Source organism: Salmo trutta, chromosome 13 (assembly GCF_901001165.1).
Source record: "Salmo trutta chromosome 13, fSalTru1.1, whole genome shotgun sequence".
Taxonomy (NCBI): Eukaryota; Metazoa; Chordata; class Actinopteri; order Salmoniformes; family Salmonidae; genus Salmo; species Salmo trutta.
This window is the reverse complement of record NC_042969.1, coordinates 90,243,009-90,270,177: the sequence shown is the minus strand read 5'-3', so window position 1 is coordinate 90,270,177 and position 27,169 is coordinate 90,243,009. Positions and strand designations below refer to the sequence as shown.

Sequence of the window (27,169 nt, the reverse complement as noted above, 5' to 3'; positions counted from 1 at the left end):
GGAAACTGTAATGAACTTATTCTCTGCAGCAGAGGTAACTCTGGGTCTTCCGTTCTTGTGGCGGTGCTCATGCTCTAATGAACTTATCCTTCCCGAGAGCCAGTTTAATCATAGTGCTTGATGGTTTTTGCGACTGAAGTACTTGAAGAAACTTTCAAAGTTCTTGAAATGTTCTGGATTGACTGACCTTCAAAGTAATGATGGACTGTCGTTTAATTTTGCTTACTTGATCCGTTCTTGTCATAATATGGACTTGGTCTTTTACCAAATAGGGCTATCTTCTGTATACCACTCCTACCTTTTCACAACACTACTGATTGGCAGATGTGACCTACCAGACACTAATCCTATACCCAGATGTGGCCGACCAGACACTTCTGATAAGGCCCAGTTTGTCTTGTTTATCTCACCATGGACCTTTTCATATTGATCATATTGCCTTTCTATCACTTGTAGTTGTGTCTTTCTTTTTTTCTTAGCTCAACCCTGGAAATGCAACAGCCTGGCAATAGCCTCCCTGTTAAATTGACAGCAGACAAATATTGACCCAACCTTCAAAGAACAGAAAGCTGCAGGTCATTTTAATAGTACTCAGCTGGCACACCCTTCCCAGAGAGTGTGTGTGTGTGTGTGTGTCCTTATGAGCAATTCACATTGCAACAGTGTAGTAAACTAACAGAGTCTGCCTGTCTGTGAGTCAGAAAGAGGAGGAGATTCACTGTTTGATGTGTTCTGGACGACTTTGAGATGCATTGTGGAATACCTTTTTTTTTTTTAAATGTATTTTAATATATTGGTCCTAGGGCTGAGAGAGAGAGAGAGGGAACTTAAATTCACACAGGACACTGGATAAGACAGGAGAAATACTCCAGGAGGCCTGTAGCTATAAAAACAGTAGCTATAAAAAGTGATTGAGTAGGCTGCATAGATTTCATGACTAGAAGCTCAAAAGACGAAAACATCTGGGGTTTTTTGTAAATTGAAATTTGCTATTGTAAATGTTAGCAACACCTCCGCCTTTGCGGGATGCACGGGGGATATGGTCACTAGTGTAACCAGGAGGTGAGGCCTCATTTAACACAGTAAATTCATCAGGCTTAAGCCATGTTTCAGTCAGGCCAATCACATCAAGATTATGATCAGTGATTAGTTCATTGACTATAACTGCCTTGGAAATGAGGGATCTAACATTAAGTAGCCCAATTTTGAGATGTGAGGTATCACAATCTCTTTCAATAATGGCAGGAATGGAGGTCTTTATTCTAGTGAGATTGCTAAAGCGAACAGTACACCCAATTCACAGTACAGCAAATGAACAGTACACCAACAATGCTGGATGATTTGTGTTATGTAAAATCTGATAATTAACCTCTCCCCTCTGTAGGCCTGAACCAGCAGCGTATCACCCAGAGTGCTCCAGGTAAGCAGGGGGGCCAGTTGCCCTCCAGCCCCCAGAGTGGAGGAGTCATGGTGGGCAGCAACCAGATGAGGCTCCAGCAGCTGCAGATGGACAAGGAGAGGTTGAGGCTGAAACACCAGGAGCTGCTCCGCACCAGACCACAGGTCAGCAGCCTGTCCCTAACCTATAGTATAGTGGTATAGTGACTGAAACACCAGGAGCTGCTCCGCACCAGACCACAGGTCAGCAGAAATCTGGATAACCTGACCTGAATCCCAATTCAGATCCATGTCTATATAACCTGACCTGAATCCCAACTCAGATCCATGTCTATATTTATTTATTTATTTTTTATTTTACCGTTATTTTACCAGGTAAGTTGACTGAGAACACATTCTCATTTACAGCAACGACCTGGGGAATAGTTTCAGGGGAGAGGAGGGGGATGAATGAGCCAATTGTAAGCTGGGGATGATTAGACAGCCGTGATGGTATGAGTGCCAGATTGGGAATTTAGCCAGGACACCGGGGTTAACACCCCTACTCTTACGATAAGTGCAATGGGATCTTTAATGACCTCAGAGAGTCAGGACACCCGTTTAACGTCCCATCCGAGAGACGGCACCCTACACAGGGCAGTGTCCCCAATCACTGCCCTGGGGCATTGGGATATTTTTTAGACCAGAGGAAAGAGTGCCTCCTACTGGCCCTCCAATACCACTTCCAGCAGCATCTGGTCTCCCATCCAGGGACTGACCAGGACCAACCCTGCATCGCATCAGAAGTAAGCCAGCAGTTGGATGCAGGGTGGTACCTGACCTGAATCCCAACTCAGATCCATGTCTATATAACCTGACCTGAATCACAACTCAGATCCATGTCTATATAACCTGACCTGAATCCCAACTCAGATCCATGTCTATATAACCTAACCTGAATCCCAACTCAGATCCATGTCTATATAACTTAACCTGAATCCCAACTCAGATCCATGTCTATATAACCTAACCTGAATCCCAACTCAGATCCATGTCTATATAACCTAACCTGAATCCCAACCCCAACTCAGATCCATGTCTATATAACCTGACCTGAATGCCAACTCAGATCCATCTCTATATAACCTAACCTGAATCCCAACTCAGATCCATGTCTATATAACCTGACCTGAATCCCAACTCAGATCCATGTCTATATAACCTGACCTGAATCCCAACTCAGATCCATGTCTATATAACCTGACCTGAATCACAACTCAGATCCATGTCTATATAACCTGACCTGAATCACAACTCAGATCCATGTCTATATAACCTGACCTGAACCCCAACCCCAACTCAGAGCCATCTCTATATAACCTGACCTGAATCCCAATCCCAACTCAGATCCATGTCTATATAACTTAACCTGAATCCCAACCCCAACTCAGAGCCATCTCTATATAACCTGACCTGAATCCCAATCCCAACTCAGATCCATGTCTATATAACTTAACCTGAATCCCAACCCCAACTCAGAGCCATCTCTATATAACCTGACCTGAATCCCAATCCCAACTCAGATCCATGTCTATATAACCTAACCTGAATCCCAACTCAGATCCATGTCTATATAAACTAACCTGAATCCCAACTCAGATCCATGTCTATATAAACTAACCTGAATCCCAACCCCAACTCAGAGCCATCTCTATATAACCTGACCTGAATCCCAATCCCAACTCAGATCCATGTCTATATAACCTAACCTGAATCCCAACTCAGATCCATGTCTATATAAACTAACCTGAATCCCAACTCAGATCCATGTCTATATAAACTAACCTGAATCCCAACCCCAACTCAGAGCCATCTCTATATAACCTGACCTGAATCCCAATCCCAACTCAGATCCATGTCTATATAACCTAACCTGAATCCCAACTCAGATCCATGTCTATATAAACTAACCTGAATCCCAACTCAGATCCATGTCTATATAAACTAACCTGAATCCCAACCCCAACTCAGAGCCATCTCTATATAACCTGACCTGAATCCCAATCCCAACTCAGATCCATGTCTATATAACCTAACCTGAATCCCAACTCAGATCCATGTCTATATAAACTAACCTGAATCCCAACTCAGATCCATGTCTATATAAACTAACCTGAATCCCAACCCCAACTCAGAGCCATCTCTATATAACCTGACCTGAATCCCAATCCCAACTCAGATCCATGTCTATATAACCTAACCTGAATCCCAACTCAGATCCATGTCTATATAAACTAACCTGAATCCCAACTCAGATCCATGTCTATATAAACTAACCTGAATCCCAACCCCAACTCAGAGCCATCTCTATATAACCTGACCTGAATCCCAATCCCAACTCAGATCCATGTCTATATAACCTAACCTGAATCCCAACTCAGATCCATGTCTATATAAACTAACCTGAATCCCAACTCAGATCCATGTCTATATAAACTAACCTGAATCCCAACCCCAACTCGGATCCATGTCTATATAACCTGACCTGAATCCCAACCCCAACTCAGATCCATGTCTATATAACCTGACCTGAATGCCAACTCAGAGCCATCTCTATATAACCTGACCTGAATCCCAACTCAGATCCATCTCTATATAACCTGACCTGAATCCCAACTCAGATCCATGTCTATGTTTATATGTGCACAGTATCCCAGTCTCACCACAGTATCCCAGTCTCACCACAGTATCCCAGTCTCACCACAGTATCCCAGTCTCACCACAGTATCCCAGTGTCACCACACAGTATCCCAGTGTCACCACACAGTATCCCAGTGTCACCACACAGTATCCCAGTGTCACCACACAGTATCCCAGTGTCACCACACAGTATCCCAGTGTCACCACACAGTATCCCAGTCTCACCACACAGTATCCCAGTCTCACCACACAGTATCCCAGTGTCACCACACAGTATCCCAGTGTCACCACACAGTATCCCAGTGTCACCACACAGTATCCCAGTGTCACCACACAGTATCCCAGTGTCACCACACAGTATCCCAGTGTCACCACACAGTATCCCAGTGTCACCACACAGTATCCCAGTGTCACCACACAGTATCCCAGTGTCACCACACAGTATCCCAGTGTCACCACACAGTATCCCAGTGTCACCACACAGTATCCCAGTGTCACCACACAGTATCCCAGTGTCACCACACAGTATCCCAGTGTCACCACACAGTATCCCAGTGTCACCACACAGGATCCCAGTGTCACCACACAGGATCCCAGTGTCACCACACAGGATCCCAGTGTCACCACACAGGATCCCAGTCTCACCACACAGGATTCCAGCGTCACCACACAGGATCCCAGCGTCACCACACAGGATCCCAGCGTCACCACACAGGATCCCAGCGTCACCACACAGGATCCCAGCGTCACCACACAGGATCCCAGCGTCACCACACAGGATCCCAGCCTCACCACACAGGATCCCAGTCTCACCACACAGGATCCCAGTGTCACTCTCTCACACACAAGTGGAAGGATCACTTAACTGTGTGGTGATGTCTGTCTGTTTAATCCTAGATTTAACTTCATATACAGTGTACAGTGGAAAGAACGCAAATGAACTCTGTGACAGGCAGACTTAGTTCTTTCAGTCTTAAAACATATTTCCTGAGTATATTGGTGTGATCAGTTATGATCTGGGCTGAGGAGTGTTCTGAGATAATGTAGTAGCGTTATAGAGCCACTGACACGTTTACTTAGTAGAAATTAAACAAACAGGTAATCAGAATATCAGTCAAAAACATAGATTTACAGCTTACTATGGTCCTGTGTGGCTCAGTTGGTAGAACATGGCGGTTGCAAGTCATGTTTGTGGGTTCGATTCCTGGGGCCACCCGTACAAAAAGGTGTGCTTTGGATAAAAGGGTTTGCTAATTGGCAAGTCATGTGTATGTGCTCCACTAAGACGTGGAATGTGTGTGTTGTGTGTTGAAGGAGCTTGCTCTGAGGAACCAACTGCCCACCAGTATGGAGCTGGATGGGGGAACCCCTAACCCCGTCTCATCCCCTGGGATGGGCCAGGACGCCAGAATCATGACCACCAACAGCAATGACCCATTCCTCAACAGGTACGCCTTACGAGCTTAGAGAAAGTGTTATAATGGACTATAACTATCATAAGGCATTACAACGACAGGTACGCCTTATGAGCTTAGAGAAAGTGTTATAATGGACTAGAACTACCATAAGGCATTACAACGACAGGTACGCCTTATGAGCTTAGAGAAAGTGTTATAATGGACTAGAACTACCATAAGGCATTACAACGACAGGTACGCCTTATGAGCTTAGAGAAAGTGTTATAATGGACTAGAACTACCATAAGGCATTACAACGACAGGTACGCCTTATGAGCTTAGAGAAAGTGTTATAATGGACTAGAACTACCATAAGGCATTACAACGACAGGTACGCCTTATGAGCTTAGAGAAAGTGTTATAATAGACTAGAACTACCATAAGGCATTACAACGACAGGTACGCCTTATGAGCTTAGAGAAAGTGTTATAATGGACTAGAACTACCATAAGGCATTACAACGACAGGTACGCCTTATGAGCTTAGAGAAAGTGTTATAATGGACTAGAACTACCATAAGGCATTACAACGACAGGTACGCCTTATGAGCTTAGAGAAAGTGTTATAATGGACTAGAACTACCATAAGGCATTACAACGACAGGTACGCCTTATGAGCTTAGAGAAAGTGTTATAATGGACTAGAACTACCATAAGGCATTACAACGACAGGTACGCCTTATGAGCTTAGAGAAAGTGTTATAATGGACTAGAACTACCATAAGGCATTACAATGAGCCTACCTCTTTGTCTGGAACTTATTTGTTGACTTAGGCCGGAATTCTGATCCTGCTTTGTCTGCAATGGACCTTTTAAAGGCAATGTTCCCGCCTTCACGGAAACCACATTCACTGTAAACACAGTGTCACTCGGATTTCACCTTTAAATGGCACATTGTCCAAATCCGCAATCGAATTGAATCCTGGCCTTAGTTTAGTTAGAGCTGGTTTCCTGGACACAGATTTGAGTGTTCTAGATCGGCTAGACTTTACCGATATTTTTGTACATTTATTTTACCTGGGTTAACTGCCTTGTTCAGGGGCAGAACGACAGATTTTTACCTTGTCAGCTCGGGGATTCGATCCAGCAACCTTTCAGTTACTGGCCCAATGCTCTAACCAGTAGGCTACCTGCCGCCCCAATACACAGATGGGAAAAGTACACGACTCATGATTTGTGAAATAGTGTTTAAAGTATTAGTTACTTCAGGAAGTATTCAAACCCCTTGACTTATTCCCAGTTCAACATGGATTACATATCTTTACGCACAGTGACAATAATGACATGTTTTTAGAAATGTTTGGGTAAAACAATTTCTGCCCTCTGAATTAATATTCATTATATAAATAGGCCCGTTGAATTTGAATTGCCATTCCAAATAAAATGTAATCTTTTTTTCTCATATAATTTTAAAAGCAGGTCGCTAGGTGTAGGCAAGGCCATAAGCAAATAGATAAACTGGGAAATGACTAAAGAGTTAATCAGGGTAAACTGGGACATGACTAAAGAGTTAATCGGGGTGAGTTTTCCACAAATAGACAGGTATTTTCCTTTACATGGTAGCAAAGTCATGTGGAGACGCAGGGTGTTAGGAAGCAGGTGCATTTGGAGAGTTTACTATAAATGAACCTGTAATGATACAAAACCAAGAGAAGCATCTGGACATGAGAACATAAACAGAGGCAGTAACGCCTGACGGGAAATGACAACCGAGTGCTATAGATATAGGGGGAGTAATCAGGGAAATGATGAGGTGCAGGTGTGCCTAATGATGAGGTGCAGGTGTGCCTAATGATGAGGTGCAGGTGTGCCTAATGATGAGGTGCAGGTGTGCCTAATGATGAGGTGCAGGTGTGCCTAATGATGAGGTGCCAGGTGTGCCTAATGATGAGGTGCCAGGTGTGCCTAATGATGAGGTGCCAGGTGTGCCTAATGATGAGGTGCCAGGTGTGCCTAATGATGAGGTGCCAGGTGTGCCTAATGATGAGGTGCCAGGTGTGCCTAATGATGAGGTGCCAGGTGTGCCTAATGATGAGGTGCCAGGTGTGCCTAATGATGAGGTGCCAGGTGTGCCTAATGATGAGGTGCCAGGTGTGCCTAATGATGAGGTGCCAGGTGTGCGTAGGGATGGGTTGCCAGGACCGCGTAGGGATGGGTTGCCAGGACCGCGTAGGGATGGGTTGCCAGGACCGCGTAGGGATGGGTTGCCAGGACCGGTGGTTAGTGGACAGGCTGGGTCGAGAGGTGGAGTGGGAGTAGATGTGGCAATATGGACTCTTGACCTAAATTACTTTTATTTTATAGATGAGTATTGCATTACATGGCCTCTAAAGGCACATTTTAAAAGGGTCCCATACGATAAGGGGATCTGCTGTGGTATGTAGGAAAAATTCAGTTATAACTTTGTTTTTAACCAGGAGAGAAGAATATATCATCCAATAGGCTTTGATAACATTTCTGATATCCTCGCGTATGTGGAAATTCTGTAAGAGTAATGGATATGCCAATTATTTGATGGTCTGACTGCATTCTGTCCCCCCTCTCAAACATTTGCTGCCAGTGAGAATGACATAAGAAAGTAGTCAAGGCGACTAGCTTGATTGATTCTCCTCCATGTATATCTCACTAGGTCAGGATATTAAACCTCCTCCATGTATATCTCACTAGGTCAGGGTATTAAACCTCCTCCATGTATATCTCACTAGGTCAGGGTATTAAACCTCCTCCATGTATATCTCACTAGGTCAGGATATTAAACCTCCTCCATGTATATCTCACTAGGTCAGGGTATTAAACCTCCTCCATGTATATCTCACTAGGTCAGGGTATTAAACCTCCTCCATGTATATCTCACTAGGTCAGGGTATTAAACCTCCTCCATGTATATCTCACTAGGTTAGGGTATTAAACCTCCTCCATGTATATCTCACTAGGTCAGGGTATTAAACCTCCTCCATGTATATCTCACTAGGTCAGGGTATTAAACCTCCTCCATGTATATCTCACTAGGTCAGGGTATTAAACCTCCTCCATGTATATCTCACTAGGTCAGGATATTAAACCTCCTCCATGTATATCTCACTAGGTCAGGATATTAAACCTCCTCCATGTATATCTCACTAGGTCAGGATATTAAACCTCCTCCATGTATATCTCACTAGGTCAGGATATTAAACCTCCTCCATGTATATCTCACTAGGTCAGGATATTAAACCTCCTCCATGTATATCTCACTAGGTCAGGGTATTAAACCTCCTCCATGTATATCTCACTAGGTCAGGATATTAAACCTCCTCCATGTATATCTCACTAGGTCAGGATATTAAACCTCCTCCATGTATATCTCACTAGGTCAGGGTATTAAACCTCCTCCATGTATATCTCACTAGGTCAGGGTATTAAACCTCCATGTATATCTCACTAGGTCAGGTTATTAAACCTCCTCCATATATCCATGACATTTGTGATTTCTTTAAGAACCTGAGGGTGATAGTTTGTAGTGTGATTTCCTTTACGGTATATTGAGGTATTTAAAACAGTATTATAATCTCCCACCATAATAATAGAGTCTTCAATTGCTTTCAGCGTTGATCATTTATTATATATATTTTCAAAGAAGTGTGGATCATTATTTGGACCGTATAGATTAATTAGCCAAATCTGTTTATGGTCCAATAATATATTTCAAATCATCCATCTACCTTGTGGATCTGTTTGGACAATTTGAACATTCAAATCATTATTATTGTTAATTAATATCATCAACCGTGATAGAAGTATACCCCCTCAGTCCTTTCTCCACACAACTTCACCATTTAATACAATTAAATGTTATTGTTGACATACACAGTTTTTTTTGCAGATGTTATTGTAACTAAATGCTTGTGTTTCTAGCTCCAACAGTAATATCTAACTAAATGCTTGTGTTTCCAGCTCCAACAGTAATATCTAACTAAATGCTTGTGTTCCCAGCTCCAACAGTAATATCTAACTAAATGCTTGTGTTCCCAGCTCCAACAGTGCAGTAGTATCTAACTAAATGCTTGTGTTCCCAGCTCCAACAGTGCAGTAATATCTAACTAAATGCTTGTGTTCCCAGCTCCAACAGTACAGTAATATCTAACTAAATGCTTGTGTTCCCAGCTCCAACAGTGCAGTAATATCTAACTAAATGCTTGTGTTCCCAGCTCCAACAGTAATATCTAACTAAATGCTTGTGTTCCCAGCTCCAACAGTGCAGTAGTATCTAACTAAATGCTTGTGTTCCCAGCTCCAACAGTAATATCTAACTAAATGCTTGTGTTCCCAGCTCCAACAGTGCAGTAGTATCTAACTAAATGCTTGTGTTCCCAGCTCCAACAGTAATATCTAACTAAATGCTTGTGTTCCCAGCTCCAACAGTAATATCTAACTAAATGCTTGTGTTCCCAGCTCCAACAGTAATATCTAACTAAATGCTTGTGTTCCCAGCTCCAACAGTGCAGTAGTATCTAACTAAATGCTTGTGTTCCCAGCTCCAACAGTGCAGTAATATCTAACTAAATGCTTGTGTTCCCAGCTCCAACAGTGCAGTAATATCTAACTAAATGCTTGTGTTCCCAGCTCCAACAGTACAGTAATATCTAACAATACACACAAATCTAAAAGTAAAATGAATGGAATATTTAAATATTAGGGCGAGCAATGTTGGAGTGGCATTGACTAAATACAGTAGAATAGAATACAGGATATACATATGAGATGAGTAAAGCAGTATGTAAACATTATTAAAGTGACTCCATGTCTATGTATAGAGTAGCAGCATCTAAGGTGCAGGGTTGAGTAACCGGGTGGTAGCCGGCTAGTGATGGATATTTAACAGTCTGATGGCCTTGAGATAGAAGCTGTTTTTCAGTGTGTCGGTCCCTGCTTTGATGCAACTGTACTGACCTCGCCTTCTGGATGATAGCGGGGTGAACAGGCAGTGGCTCGGGTGGTTGATGTCCTTGATGATCTTTTTGTCCTTCCTGTGACATAGGGTGATGTAGGTGTCCTGGAGGGCAGGCAGTGTACCATGATGATTGGGTGTCCATATAGCTGTACCATAGTATTTGCATTCCTACTAAGTAAACCTCAAATTGTTCTCCACTAATCCACCCACTAAAACCTCCCTCTTCCCAAGTTGGGTTGTCATCCCAGTGACTGGCAGACCACCCCTGTCCAGCTGGATCCCAGGTCGTCCCAGTGACTGGCAGACCACCCCTGTCCAGCTGGATCCCAGGTCGTCCCAGTGACTGGCAGACCACCCCTGTCCACCTGGATCCCAGGTCGTCCCAGTGACTGGCAGACCACCCCTGTCCTCCTGGATCCCACGTCGTCCCAGTGACTGGCAGACCACCCCTGTCCAGCTGGATCCCAGGTCGTCCCAGTGACTGGCAGACCACCCCTGTCCAGCTGGATCCCAGGTCGTCCCAGTGACTGGCAGACCACCCCTGTCCTCCTGGATCCCAGGTCGTCCCAGTGACTGGCAGACCACCCCTGTCCACCTGGATCCCAGGTCGTCCCAGTGACTGGCAGACCACCCCTGTCCAGCTGGATCCCAGGTCGTCCCAGTGACTGGCAGACTACCCCTGTCCACCTGGATCCCAGGTCGTCCCAGTGACTGGCAGACCACCCCTGTCCACCTGGATCCCAGGTCGTCCCAGTGACTGGCAGACCACCCCTGTCCACCTGGATCCCAGGTCGTCCCAGTGACTGGCAGACCACCCCTGTCCAGCTGGATCCCAGGTCGTCCCAGTGACTGGCAGATCACCCCTGTCCTCCTGGATCCCAGGTCGTCCCAGTGACTGGCAGACCACCCCTGTCCACCTGGATCCCAGGTCGTCCCAGTGACTGGCAGATCACCCCAGTCCACCTGGATCCCAGGTCGTCCCAGTGACTGGCAGACCACCCCTGTCCACCTGGATCCCAGGTCGTCCCAGTGACTGGCAGACCACCCCTGTCCACCTGGATCCCAGGTCGTCCCAGTGACTGGCAGATCACCCCTGTCCTCCTGGATCCCAGGTCGTCCCAGTGACTGGCAGACCACCCCTGTCCACCTGGATCCCAGGTTGTCCCAGTGACTGGCAGATCACCCCTGTCCAGCTGGATCCTAGGGCCTTTGAGAGATGGGGACCCATCCTTTATAAAGAGCTCCCAGTGCCACCTACATAACAGAAGCAGATTAACAGCCAAAACGCTCACCTCCATTGTATTGTATATAGTTATTTAAAAGTATATATTAAAACGTCTTGTATTATTTATTTCCACAATTAGTGAATAATATGCCCAATCATTTTGGCAGTTCATACGAAGGATTGTTACCTATAACCAGAATTGGTATTGCAACATTTACACTTTTAGCAAGTATTCACAATTATTGTGATTCATCCGATATTTATCCCTAACATCGTTACTTCATAGCAACAGATGTGGGAAACACACACACACACACACACAATTTCCCCAGAAACAACCACAAGCTCAGATGTTCAACAGATGTTCCATCCCCAAGTCTCAAGAGATAAGTTGTTTGAGAAGTCATGCAAAATTGAGCAAGAATGTGGAGATTTGATTAATATCGAGTCCTAGCTGACGGAGCACAGATACACCCCTTTCCCCTGAAACACACACTGGTCACCCGCTGTGACCGTTCCCCCAAGCATCTCTGCAGTCAGACCTTTTGATGATTTTGTGCAACCAGGACCACAATAATTTGCTCCCTCTCTGATTGTCTGAGTGTGACCCCCTCCATATGGGTTACTGCAGCTAGTGTTGCCAGCACTGCCACTGCCTGGGTGGGGGTCACCCCCCCTGGAATCCCCACCGGCTAGGTACAAGGTCATCAAGGTTCTCATTAGCAGCTTGGAGAATTTCCTTGTATATTATGCTCTCCTATCAGGGGGTTCTGGCTTTACAGGACCAACCCTGCCAAGCAGGCTCAGAACCACTGCAGGACCAACCCTGTCAGACAGGCTCAGAACCACTACAGGACCAACCCTGCCAGACAGGCTCAGAACCACTACAGGACCAACCCTGCCAGAAAGGCTCAGAACCACTGCAGGACCAACCCTGCCAAGCAGGCTCAGAACCACTGCAGGACCAACCCTGCCAGACAGGCTCAGAACCACTGCAGGACCAACCCTGCCAGACAGGCTCAGAACCACTGCAGGACCAACCCTGCCAAGCAGGCTCAGAACCACTACAGGACCAACCCTGCCAAGCAGGCTCAGAACCACTACAGGACCAACCCTGCCAAGCAGGCTCAGAACCACTACAGGACCAACCCTGCCAGACAGGCTCAGAACCACTACAGGACCAACCCTGCCAGACAGGCTCAGAACCACTGTTGGACCAACCCTGCCAGACAGGCTCAGAACCACTGTTGGACCAACCCTGCCAGACAGGCTCAGAACCACTGCAGGACCAACCCTGTCAGACAGGCTCAGAACCACTGTTGGACCAACCAGGCTCAGAACCACTGTTGGACCAACCAGGCTCAGAACCACTGTTGGACCAACCCTGCCAGACAGGCTCAGAACCACTACAGGACCAACCCTGTCAGACAGGCTCAGATCCACTACAGGACCAACCCTGCCAGACAGGCTCAGATCCACTACAGGACCAACCCTGCCAGACAGGCTCAGATCCACTACAGGACCAACCCTGCCAGGCAGGCTCAGATCCACTACAGGACCAACCCTGTCAGACAGGCTCAGAACCACTACAGGACCAACCCTGTCAGACAGGCTCAGAACCACTGTTGGACCAACCCTGCCAGACAGGCTCAGAACCATTGTTGGACCAATCCTGCCAGACAGGCTCAGAACAACTACAGGACCAACCCTGCCAGACAGGCTCAGAACCACTGTTGAACCAACCCTGCCAGACAGGCTCAGAACCACTACAGGACCAACCCTGCCAGACAGGCTCAGAACCACTGTTGGACCAACCCTGCCAGACAGGCTCAGAACCACTGTAGGACCAACCCTGTCAGACAGGCTCAGAACAACTGCAGGACCAACCCTGTCAGACAGGCTCAGAACCACTACAGGACCAACCCTGCCAGACAGGCTCAGAACCACTGCAGGACCAACCCTGCCAGACAGGCTCAGAACCACTGGCTGCCTATTGGCTACTTACAGTAGGCCTATAAAACAGATAAGAACTTCTCCTTATTGTGTGGGTCGCTCTGGTGGGTGTCTAGCGTATAGTGTTGGAGACCGCTCCATCATGATAGGACAATAAATAAATAAACTATATTTATAATCTATTTTAAAATGTATATCCAATATCTGCACAAAATTGAAAGCTCTCTCTTTCACAACTCCTGCTCACAGACACACACGGGCTCTGGGATTTGCAACCATTTTCCTTTTTTGTTCACTTAACTCCTGTCACGACTTCCGCCGAAGTCGTCTCCTCTCCTTGTTCGGGCGGCGTTCGGCGGTCGACGTCACCGGCCTTCTAGCCATCGCCGCTTCATTTCTCATTATTCCATTTGTTTTGTCTACTTTCATACACACCTGGTTTTCATTCCATAATCACACTGCATGTATTTAGTCCTCTGTTCCCCTCCATGTCTTTGTGTGAAATTGTTGAGGGTGGTATTTGTTACGTGTATTTTTCCAGGCGTTGCACTTTTGTTTTTTTACCGTGTTTTGGCACTTGTTTATTTGTTTTGTGCTGTAATATTATTACCGGTATTAAAGTTATTATACTCCGCTCTCCTGCATTCACCTCCATTCACCTCTCCTAACAACTCCAGACTTTTCCAAACACAAAAACACACACCCCACCTTCCATCACAATACACCCACCCACATACTGTGCCTTCTATGTCCTCTGTTTGCTGTGTTTTTATCCCTACCATGTTCATACCTACCTCATTTCAGGCTTTTAACTACTTTTGTGTTTCAGTTCCTTATATTTGAAGAGGTATTATTTCAATAATTATCCTTTCTTCTAATGCTGTCTTTTATCTATTTATAAATACTTTGAATATAAAGTTGATTACTAATTATTTTACAACATTCACTATCTTGAATGGTATAGTGTATTTCTTTATCCTGGCAGCACAATGTGCAGTTTAAAGCAGGTTTAACATAACCTAATGTGACTAGTCTCTGGAGCCTCTATTTAAAGAGGACCAGGAACAACCCTGGACTCTAGAGCCTCTACTAAAGGACCAGGAACAACCCTGGGCTCTAGAGCCTCTACTAAAGGACCAGGAACAACCCTGGACTCTAGAGCCTCTACTAAAGGACCAGGAACAACCCTGGGCTCTAGAGCCTCTACTAAAGGACCAGGAACAACCCTGGGCTCTAGAGCCTCTACTAAAGGACCAGGAACAACCCTGGGCTCTAGAGCCTCTACTAAAGGACGAGGAACAACCCTGGACTCTAGAGCCTCTACTAAAGGAGCAGGAACAACCCTGGGCTCTAGAGACTCTACTAAAGGACCAGGAACAACCCTGGGCTCTAGAGCTTCTACTAAAGGAGCAGGAACAACCCTGGACTCTAGAGCCTCTACATACAGAGGAGCAGGAACAACCCTGGGCTCTAGAGCCTCTACTAAAGGAGCAGGAACAACCCTGGGCTCTAGAGGCTCTACTAAAGGAGCAGGAACAACCCTGGGCTCTAGAGCCTCTACTAAAGGACGAGGAACAACCCTGGACTCTAGAGCCTCTACTAAAGGAGCAGGAACAACCCTGGGCTCTAGAGCCTCTACTAAAGGACCAGGAACAACCCTGGACTCTAGAGCCTCTACTAAAGGACCAGGAACAACCCTGAGCTCTAGAGCCTCTACTTAAAGAGCAGGAACAACCCTGGGCTCTAGAGCCTCTACTTAAAGAATAGGCTGTTCCTTACAGCTAGTGATTGAGAGCACGGCTGAATACACAGTCAGCCAATGAGAGCTAAGTGGAATAGGCAGCCAGCCAATGAGAGTCAGGCTGACTAGACAGCCAACCAATACACAGCCAGCCAACCAATACCACAGAACATGTGATTTGGGTCAGTAGACAGGCCCGTCTTGGTGTCCCTCCCCTGCCCTGGCTCAATGCCTCTCTCCTCCCTTCCCTGCTCTCCTCTCCCCTCATCAGTCCTCTCTCTCTTTCTCTCTCTCAGCAGATTTCATTATAGAAAATTACTGTAAGGTTTAACAGTAATTACATTCTAAAATAATAACATTTGATGTGTCCTGTCTCTTGTGTCCACAGTGGGACCTACCACTCCAGGGATGAGAGCACAGACAGCGGTCTGAGTATGAGCAGCTACAGTGTCCCCCGTACGCCTGACGACTTCCTCAACAGTGTGGACAGTGTCCCCCGTACGCCTGACGACTTCCTCAACAGTGTGGACAGTGTCCCGCGTACGCCTGACGACTTCCTCAACAGTGTGGACGAGATGGACACTGGTGAGACATACTAGCTCCAGTTAACAGCATGGACCTGATGTTGAGATGGTCTGGTATCAGTCAGTACAGTAGTATGGTTAGTATCTATTATATTCCAGTTAACAGCATGGACCTGATGTTGAGATGGTCTGGTATCAGTCTGTACAGTAGTATGGTTAGTATCTATTATATTCCAGGTAGCAGCATGGACCTGATGTTGAGATGGTCTGGTATCAGTCAGTACAGGAGTATGGTTAGTATCTATTATATTCCAGTTAACAGCATGGACCTGATGTTGAGATGGTCTGGTATCAGTCAGTATCTCTGATGTGATTAACTCTGTGTTTTCAATACACTTCCAGTATCAGTGGTTTGTCAATAAGTTATTCAATTGACTGGGCTGTTATTTAGTCAGGATCATTATGGGATTATATTAGTACATTACATCATAGTATATTAGAACAACATCATAGTGCATTAGAACAACATCATAGTATATTAGAACATAATGCATTAGAACAACATCATAGTATATTAGAACATAATGCATTAGAACAACATCATAGTATATTAGAACATAATGCATTAGAACAACATCATAGTATATTAAAACATAATGCATTATAACAACATCATAATATATTAAAACATAATGCATTATAACAACATCATAATACATTATAACATCATAATACATAACATCATAATACATTAGAACATTATAATAACATTGCAATACATTATATCATAATACATTACAACATTATAATAACATTGCAATACATTATATCATAATACATTAACAACAACAGTACATTATAACATGATCATAATACATTATAACAGCATCATAATACATTATAACAACAACAGTACATTATAACATCATAATATATTAGAACATCATAATATATTAGAACATCATAATATATTATAACAACATCATAATATATTAGAACATCATAATACATTAGAACATCATCATAATATATTAGAACATCATAATACATTAGAACAACATCATAATATATTAGAACAACATCATAATATATTATAACAACATCATAATACATTAGAACAACATCATAATATATTAGAACAACATCATAATACATTAGAACAACATCATAATACATTAGAACAACATCATAATACATTAGAACATCATAATATATTAGAACAACATCATAATATATTAGAACAACATCATAATACATTAGAACAACATCATAATATATTAGAACAACATCATAATACATTAGAACAACATCATAATATATTAGAACAACATCATAATATATTAGAACAACATCATAATACATTAGAACATCATAATACATTAGAACAACATCATAATACATTAGAACAACATCATAATACATTAGAACAACATCATAATACATTAGAACAACATCATAATATATTAGAACAACATCATAATATATTAGAACAACATCATAATACATTAGAACAACATCATAATATATTAGAACAACATCATAATACATTAGAACAACATCATAATATATTAGAACAACATCATAGTATATTAGAACAACATCATACATTATAACAACATCATAATACATTAGAACATCATAATACATTAGAACAACATCATAGTATATTATAACAACATCATACATTATAACAACATCATCATATATTAGAACAGAACTACATCATAATACATTAGAAAATCATCATAATACATAACATCATAATACATTATAACAACATCATAATACATTATAACAACATCATAATACATTATAACAACATCATAATACATTATAACAACAACAGTACATTATAACATCATAATATATTAGAACATCATAATATATTAGAACATCATAATATATTAGAACATCATAATACATTAGAACAACATCATAATATATTAGAACAACATCATAATATATTATAACAACATCATAATACATTAGAACAACATCATAATATATTAGAACAACATCATAATACATTAGAAAAACATCATAATACATTAGAACAACATCATAATACATTAGAACAACATCATAATATATTAGAACAACATCATAATATATTAGAACAACATCATAATACATTAGAACAACATCATAATATATTAGAACAACATCATAATACATTAGAACAACATCATAATATATTAGAACAACATCATAATACATTAGAACATCATAATACATTAGAACATCATAATACATTAGAACAACATCATAATACATTAGAACAACATCATAATACATTAGAACAACATCATAATACATTAGAACAACATCATAATATATTAGAACAACATCATAATATATTAGAACAACATCATAATACATTAGAACAACATCATAATATATTAGAACAACATCATAATACATTAGAACAACATCATAATATATTAGAACAACATCATAGTATATTAGAACAACATCATACATTATAACAACATCATAATACATTAGAACATCATAATACATTAGAACAACATCATAGTATATTATAACAACATCATACATTATAACAACATCATCATATATTAGAACAGAACTACATCATAATACATTAGAAAATCATCATAATACATAACATCATAATACATTATAACAACATCATAATACATTATAACAACATCATAATACATTATAACAACATCATAATACATTATAACAACAACAGTACATTATAACATCATAATATATTAGAACATCATAATATATTAGAACATCATAATATATTAGAACAACATCATAATAGAACAACATCATAATATATTAGAACAACATCATAATATATTAGAACAAGATCATAATACATTAGAACAAGATCATAATACATTAGAACAACATCATAATATATTAGAACAACATCATAATATATTAGAACAACATCATAATACATTAGAACAACATCATAATACATTAGAACAACATCATAATACATTAGAACAACATCATAATACATTAGAACAACATCATAATACATTAGAACAACATCATAATACATTAGAACAACATCATAATACATTAGAACAACATCATAATACATTAGAACATCATCATAATACATTAGAACATCATCATAATACATTAGAACAACATCATAATACATTAGAACAACATCATAATACATTAGAACAACATCATAATACATTAGAACAACATCATAATATATTAGAACAACATCATAATATATTAGAACAACATCATAATACATTAGAACAACATCATAATACATTAGAACAACATCATAATACATTAGAACAACATCATAATACATTAGAACAACATCATAATACATTAGAACATCATCATAATACATTAGAACATCATCATAATACATTAGAACATCATCATAATACATTAGAACAACATCATAATACATTAGAACAACATCATAATACATTAGAACAACATCATAATACATTAGAACAACATCATAATACATTAGAACAACATCATAATACATTAGAACAACATCATAATACATTAGAACAACATCATAATACATTAGAACAACATCATAATACATTAGAACAACATCATAATACATTAGAACAACATCATAATACATTAGAACAACATCATAATACATTAGAACAACATCATAATACATTAGAACAACATCATAATACATTAGAACAACATCATAATACATTAGAACAACATCATAATACATTAGAACAACATCATAATACATTAGAACAACATCATAATACATTAGAACAACATCATAATACATTAGAACAACATCATAATACATTAGAACAACATCATAATATATTAGAACAACATCATAATATATTAGAACATCATCATACATTAGAACAACATCATACATTATAACAACATCATAATATATTAGAACAACATCATAATATATTAGAACAACATCATAATATATTAGAACATCATAATACATTAGAACATCATAATACATTAGAACAAGATCATAATATATTAGAACATCATAATACATTAGAACAACATCATACATTATAACAACATCATCATATATTAGAATAGAACTACATCATAATACATTAGAAAATCTTCATAATACATAACATCATAATTCATAACATCATAATACATTATAACAACATTTTAACAGCATCATAATACATTATAACAACAACAGTACATTATAACATCATCATAATATATTATAACAACATCATAATACATTAGAACAACATCATAATACATTAGAACAACATCATAATACATTAGAACAACATCATAATACATTAGAACATCATCATAGTATATTAGAACATCATAATATATTAGAACATCATAATATATTAGAACAACATCATAATACATTAGAACAACATCATAATACATTAGAACAACATCATAATATATTAGAACATCATCATAATACATTAGAACAACATCATAATACATTAGAACAACATCATAATACATTAGAACAACATCATAATACATTAGAACAACATCATAATATATTAGAACAACATCATAATACATTAGAACAACATCATAATACATTAGAACAACATCATAATACATTAGAACAACATCATAATACATTAGAACAACATCATAATATATTAGAACATCATAATACATTATAGCAACATCATAATACATTATAGCAACACCATAATACATTATAGCAACATCATAATACATTAGAACAACATCATAATATATTAGAACAACATCATAATACATTAGAACAACATCATAATATATTAGAACAACATCATAATACATTAGAAAAACATCATAATACATTAGAACAACATCATAATACATTAGAACAACATCATAATATATTAGAACAACATCATAATATATTAGTACAACATCATAATACATTAGAACAACATCATAATATATTAGAACAACATCATAATACATTAGAACAACATCATAATATATTAGAACAACATCATAATACATTAGAACATCATAATACATTAGAACAACATCATAATACATTAGAACAACATCATAATACATTAGAACAACATCATAATACATTAGAACAACATCATAATACATTAGAACAACATCATAATACATTAGAACAACATCATAATATATTAGAACAACATCATAATATATTAGAACAACATCATAATACATTAGAACAACATCATAATACATTAGAACAACATCATAATACATTAGAACAACATCATAATATATTAGAACAACATCATAGTATATTAGAACAACATCATACATTATAACAACATCATAATACATTAGAACATCATAATACATTAGAACAACATCATAGTATATTATAACAACATCATACATTATAACAACATCATCATATATTAGAACAGAACTACATCATAATACATTAGAAAATCATCATAATACATAACATCATAATACATTATAACAACATCATAATACATTATAACAACATCATAATACATTATAACAACATCATAATACATTATAACAACATCATAATACATTATAACAACAACAGTACATTATAACATCATAATATATTAGAACATCATAATATATTAGAACAACATCATAATAGAACAACATCATAATATATTAGAACAACATCATAATATATTAGAACAAGATCATAATACATTAGAACAAGATCATAATACATTAGAACAAGATCATAATATATTAGAACAACATCATAATATATTAGAACAACATCATAATACATTAGAACAACATCATAATACATTAGAACAACATCATAATACATTAGAACAACATCATAATACATTAGAATAGAACAACATCATAATACATTAGAACAACATCATAATACATTAGAACAACATCATAATACATTAGAACAACATCATAATACATTAGAACAACATCATAATACATTAGAACAACATCATAATACATTAGAACACATCATAATACATTAGAACAACATCATAATACATTAGAACAACATCATAATACATTAGAACAACATCATAATACATTAGAACAACATCATAATACATTAGAACAACATCATAATACATTAGAACATCATCATAATACATTAGAACAACATCATAATACATTAGAACATCATCATAATACATTAGAACAACATCATAATACATTAGAACAACATCATAATACATTAGAACAACATCATAATACATTAGAACAACATCATAATACATTAGAACAACATCATAATACATTAGAACAACATCATAATACATTAGAACAACATCATAATACATTAGAACAACATCATAATACATTAGAACAACATCATAATACATTAGAACAACATCATAATACATTAGAACAACATCATAATACATTAGAACAACATCATAATACATTAGAACAACATCATAATACATTAGAACAACATCATAATACATTAGAACAACATCATAATACATTAGAACAACATCATAATACATTAGAACAACATCATAATACATTAGAACAACATCATAATATATTAGAACAACATCATACATTATAACAACATCATAATATATTAGAACAACATCATAATATATTAGAACAACATCATAATATATTAGAACATCATAATACATTAGAACATCATAATACATTAGAACAAGATCATAATATATTAGAACATCATAATACATTAGAACAACATCATACATTATAACAACATCATCATATATTAGAATAGAACTACATCATAATACATTAGAAAATCTTCATAATACATAACATCATAATTCATAACATCATAATACATTATAACAACATTTTAACAGCATCATAATACATTATAACAACAACAGTACATTATAACATCATCATAATATATTATAACAACATCATAATACATTAGAACAACATCATAATACATTAGAACAACATCATAATACATTAGAACAACATCATAATACATTAGAACAACATCATAATACATTAGAACATCATCATAGTATATTAGAACATCATAATATATTAGAACATCATAATATATTAGAACAACATCATAATACATTAGAACAACATCATAATATATTAGAACATCATAATATATTAGAACAACATCATAATACATTAGAACAACATCATAATACATTAGAACAACATCATAATACATTAGAACAACATCATAATATATTAGAACAACATCATAATACATTAGAACAACATCATAATACATTAGAACAACATCATAATACATTAGAACAACATCATAATATATTAGAACATCATAATACATTATAGCAACATCATAATACATTATAGCAACACCATAATACATTATAGCAACATCATAATACATTAGAACAACATCATAATATATTAGAACAACATCATAATGCTTCATAACTTTACATAACACATCCGTGTGGTTGTTTTGTCATAATCAGGGGACTCCCTGCCGGTCTCCATGGGAACACAGCCCAGTCATTTCCCTGACTACCTGGACACCATCCCGGGGACAGATGTAGACCTGGGCACGCTGGAGAACAAGAGCATGGCCGTGGAGGGGGAAGAGCTAATGCCTAGTCTCCAGGAAGCCTTGAGCTCCGACATCCTAAACGACATGGAGTCAGTTCTGGCAGCCACCAAGATGGACAAGGAGAGCTTCCTCACATGGTTATAGACCAAGCTGGACCTGGTCCTGCTCACTGATAAGCTATAGTATACAACATCAGTTTACAAACTTTTTTTTTGCTTCTTGACCCACCAATTGAGGTGGGTGTTTAGTCATGACCCACCTCACGATTTGAGCAGTGGAACAAAATGCTATGACCTGCAGGTATATAGGAGAGAGGAGAGGAGCCTGGGATGAGCTCCTATGGGCTCTATAGGAGAGACAGAGCTTCGTACCCTGCTCTTCACTCCTATAGTCTACACGTTCACCTGCTGCCTAGTCAAACTCTCAGACCAGTGAACGATGTGTAGTTGCCTTGATTAAAACAACAATCTTTTCCTCATTCCTAGATATGGATGATGATATTTGTCATCGGGCAGCGTACATGGTAACATGGCCGACTGAGGCACTGCTTTTCTGTTGTTTCTATATCTTTCTTTTTGTTGTGTGTGTCTTCAAGGCTGGCCTGTGAACACACAATTTATTCAAAGGTCGCCAAATCTTTTCTCACGGCTGGGATTCTCAATTTGTCCATCATCTTTTCCTGGTGCAGGGCAGCTGCTTGTTTGTTTCTCTACCCCACCTTTACATCTAGGGTGTCTTACCTGCTGGCCGGCCGGCAAGGCAAGGGGCTTGCTGCTCTCCTTCTCCCCCAACCCTCCCTCCTCCTCCCCCAACCCCCACATCTGATCTGAGTGGCTGCCTGCCTGTACTCCTCTCACCTCGGCCCCAGGCTTCCTGACAATAGCATTCAAGCATTGTATTTTCCTGCCTTTTTTCTTTTAATTCATGTATTTTACATTGTTGTTTTAAATAGTTTTTGTTTTTAATGATGAGCCTGAGAAAACCCCAAATGATATATCTGAAGTTGTGTAAAGAACTGTATTGATTTGGAAGGTTAGTTTAGGTACGTTATGCTTCACCCCAAATGGCACATATTCCTGACAGTACACTACTATGGCCCCTGGTAGAAGTGCACCAGATAGGGTATAGGGTGCTATTTGGGACATAGCCTAGGTTACACAAGATGGAGTCCCAGTTAGGACATGTTAGCTCTGTGTGGTGGTAATGGGGGATGGGCTGGAGCCTGGGCCGGGGACCTCGTATACTATACTATTACTCAGTGGTGGAAAAAGTACCCAGTTGTCATACTTGAGTAAAAAGTAAAGATACCTTAATAGAAAATGTCTCAAGTAAAAGGGAAAGTCACCCAGTAAAATACAACTTGAGTAAAAGTCTAAAAGTATTTGGTTTTAAATATACTTTAGTATCAAAAGTAGAAGCATGAATCACTTAAAATTCCTTACATTAAACAAACTAGACCTCACCATTTTCTTGTTTTTTAATTTACAGATAGCCAGGGGTACACGCCAACATAATTTACAAAAGAGGCATGCGTGTTTAATGAGTCCGCCAGATCAGAGGCAGTAGGAATGACCAGGGATGTTCTCTTGATAAGTTTGTGAATTAGACTATTTTCCTGTCCTGCTAATAATTCAAAATGTAAGGAGTGCTTTTTGGTGTCGGGGAAAATGTATGGAGTAAAACTTACATTATTTTATTTAGGAATGTAGTGAAGTAAAAGTTGTCAAAAATGTAAGTAATAAAGTACAGATACCCCAAAAACAACTTAAGTAGTACTTAAGTACTTTACACCACTGACTATATTATACGATACAATACTATATTTTACTATACTATACTATATGATACATACTGCTGCTGCTTGGCTGTGCCAGCATGTTTATAAGTTCAACCTTTCTTTGTCAAATCAAGTGCCTTCAGTTGTAGTTTTTGAGAGAAGAGCAAAGAAATCTACGCCAAGTAATAATACTAAATAATGCAGTATCTAAGAAGTTGTATTATTGCCGAACAAACATCAAAAACACTCACCTCTACTTACGTTAATGTCCAATAATCAATAGTATATTTGTTTTTATAAAAACGTGTTATTATTATGGGACTTCAGTAACACTTTACTTGACACCCAGCATTAAAACACGTTATGACATGATCATAACAGCTGACATAACCTGTCATAACACTATCCTGACCCTTATATTTACACCTGTTGTGACATATTGTTTTATTTTATGGCTGGTTATGACACCTATTTACTGTAAGTTTGTTTCTTAAGTCCATTGTTGTTTTTGTTGCAATGAATTCTTAAGTCATATTTTAAATAACTTGTAGAAAATACACTTTATTACACTGTTAAGAAGCATTATGACCACCCTGTGTCACTTTACTTGTACTAAGAAAATACACTTTCTAACACTGTCAAGAAGCATTATGACCACCCTGTGTCACTTTACTTGTACTAAGAAAATACACTTTATAACACTGTCAAGAAGCATTATGACCATCATAATCAGATAGGCTTTTCACGTACATCCCCTTATTTCAGTCATTAGTCAAAAAGAGGGTGTCTTGTCCTGCTCCTGCATTCGTCCCAGTCATCAGAAACAGAGCACTGGGGGGGTAGGTGCATGTCTGACATCAATCTGTGCACAATTACAATGATCATTTAATATGGTCCATTTCAGAATATTTTATATTACATAAACATACTGTTGACAAGTGGTGTAATGTGTAATGGAATGTTTTGCCTTGTGTACTAGGTTTTGTTAGATTTTATATTGTTATATATGTGTCATAACCAGCCCTAAAATAGCACAATGTCACAACAGGTGTAAATATATGTTTCATGACTGTTATGACCATATTATGACAGGTTATGACAGTTGATATGACATGTTGTTATGATGCTTGGTGTTTAAGTAAAGTGTTACCGGGATTTCTTATTTTTAATGAACCCTAGCTTCTTTATATTTCAGTCTTTATTTCTGTTTTATCTTTTTAATGATCTTCTAAGTTTATTAGGTTTTTATTTCATGATTTATTATAGACCAAACTGCTTTTTAGTTTTTACTCTATCTTGATGTTTTATAGATAGATTAATACATTTTAACCGGTTCACCTTTCAGCACATCACTGCAACAGATCCAACTGACTTGGGGCTCTTCAGAACCAAAACCAGAATCAGTTACAAGTTGCCTCTTTCAACAGGTCATGATTTCTGGTTGGCAGATTCATTATGATTTTATCAGGGTTAGGGTTATTGTAGCCTTATCAATCGCACTCAGATTTCATTCTTTCCCTATTACCTGAGGATATTCTTAATCAATAACCCCCCCCCAAAAAAAAATGAACAGTTTGAAGAAAACAAGAAAAACAAAAAACAAAAGGCACTTTGGAACAATAACAACTGGTTTGATTTAGTGTCCCAAATGGCACCCTATTCCCTACATGGTTCACCACTCAATACATGTCAAAAGTAGTGCACCTTTGAGGGAATAGGGTGTAATTTAGGAGACAGTGATTGTCTCCATGTCTGAAAGGCAGTCTATGGACTTACTGCCCTCGTGTAGACCTGCTGTTTTGTGCTGTGCTGAAACAGGTGGTGGTTAGGACATGTTTTAGCTGGTTTGAAAAGCATTTTTATGAGGTTACTGCCGGGGCTTGATTTGATCAATGGTAAATGTGAGTTACAGCTTGGGGACTCTAGTTGATGTACAGTTATAATTTCTCCTCGTGGAAAAAAACAAAAATCTATCCGCTATGATTTTACTAAAGTCAGGAATTGTT

General features: G+C 38.8%; 1 protein-coding gene across 1 annotated transcript in view; it reads left to right on the top strand.

The window, feature by feature from the left end:
- Positions 1-24,716, top strand: part of LOC115206739 (transcriptional coactivator YAP1) — a 51,165-nt gene extending 26,449 nt beyond the window's left edge. Inside the window, exons 5-8 of the mRNA XM_029773945.1 lie at positions 1,385-1,563; positions 5,392-5,525; positions 15,771-15,967; positions 23,295-24,716. Coding sequence (XP_029629805.1) covers positions 1,385-1,563; positions 5,392-5,525; positions 15,771-15,967; positions 23,295-23,530 — 746 coding nt within the window. The 3' untranslated portion in view covers positions 23,531-24,716. The remainder of the gene's footprint in view (positions 1-1,384; positions 1,564-5,391; positions 5,526-15,770; positions 15,968-23,294) is intronic.
- The last annotated feature ends 2,453 nt before the right edge of the window (positions 24,717-27,169 follow it).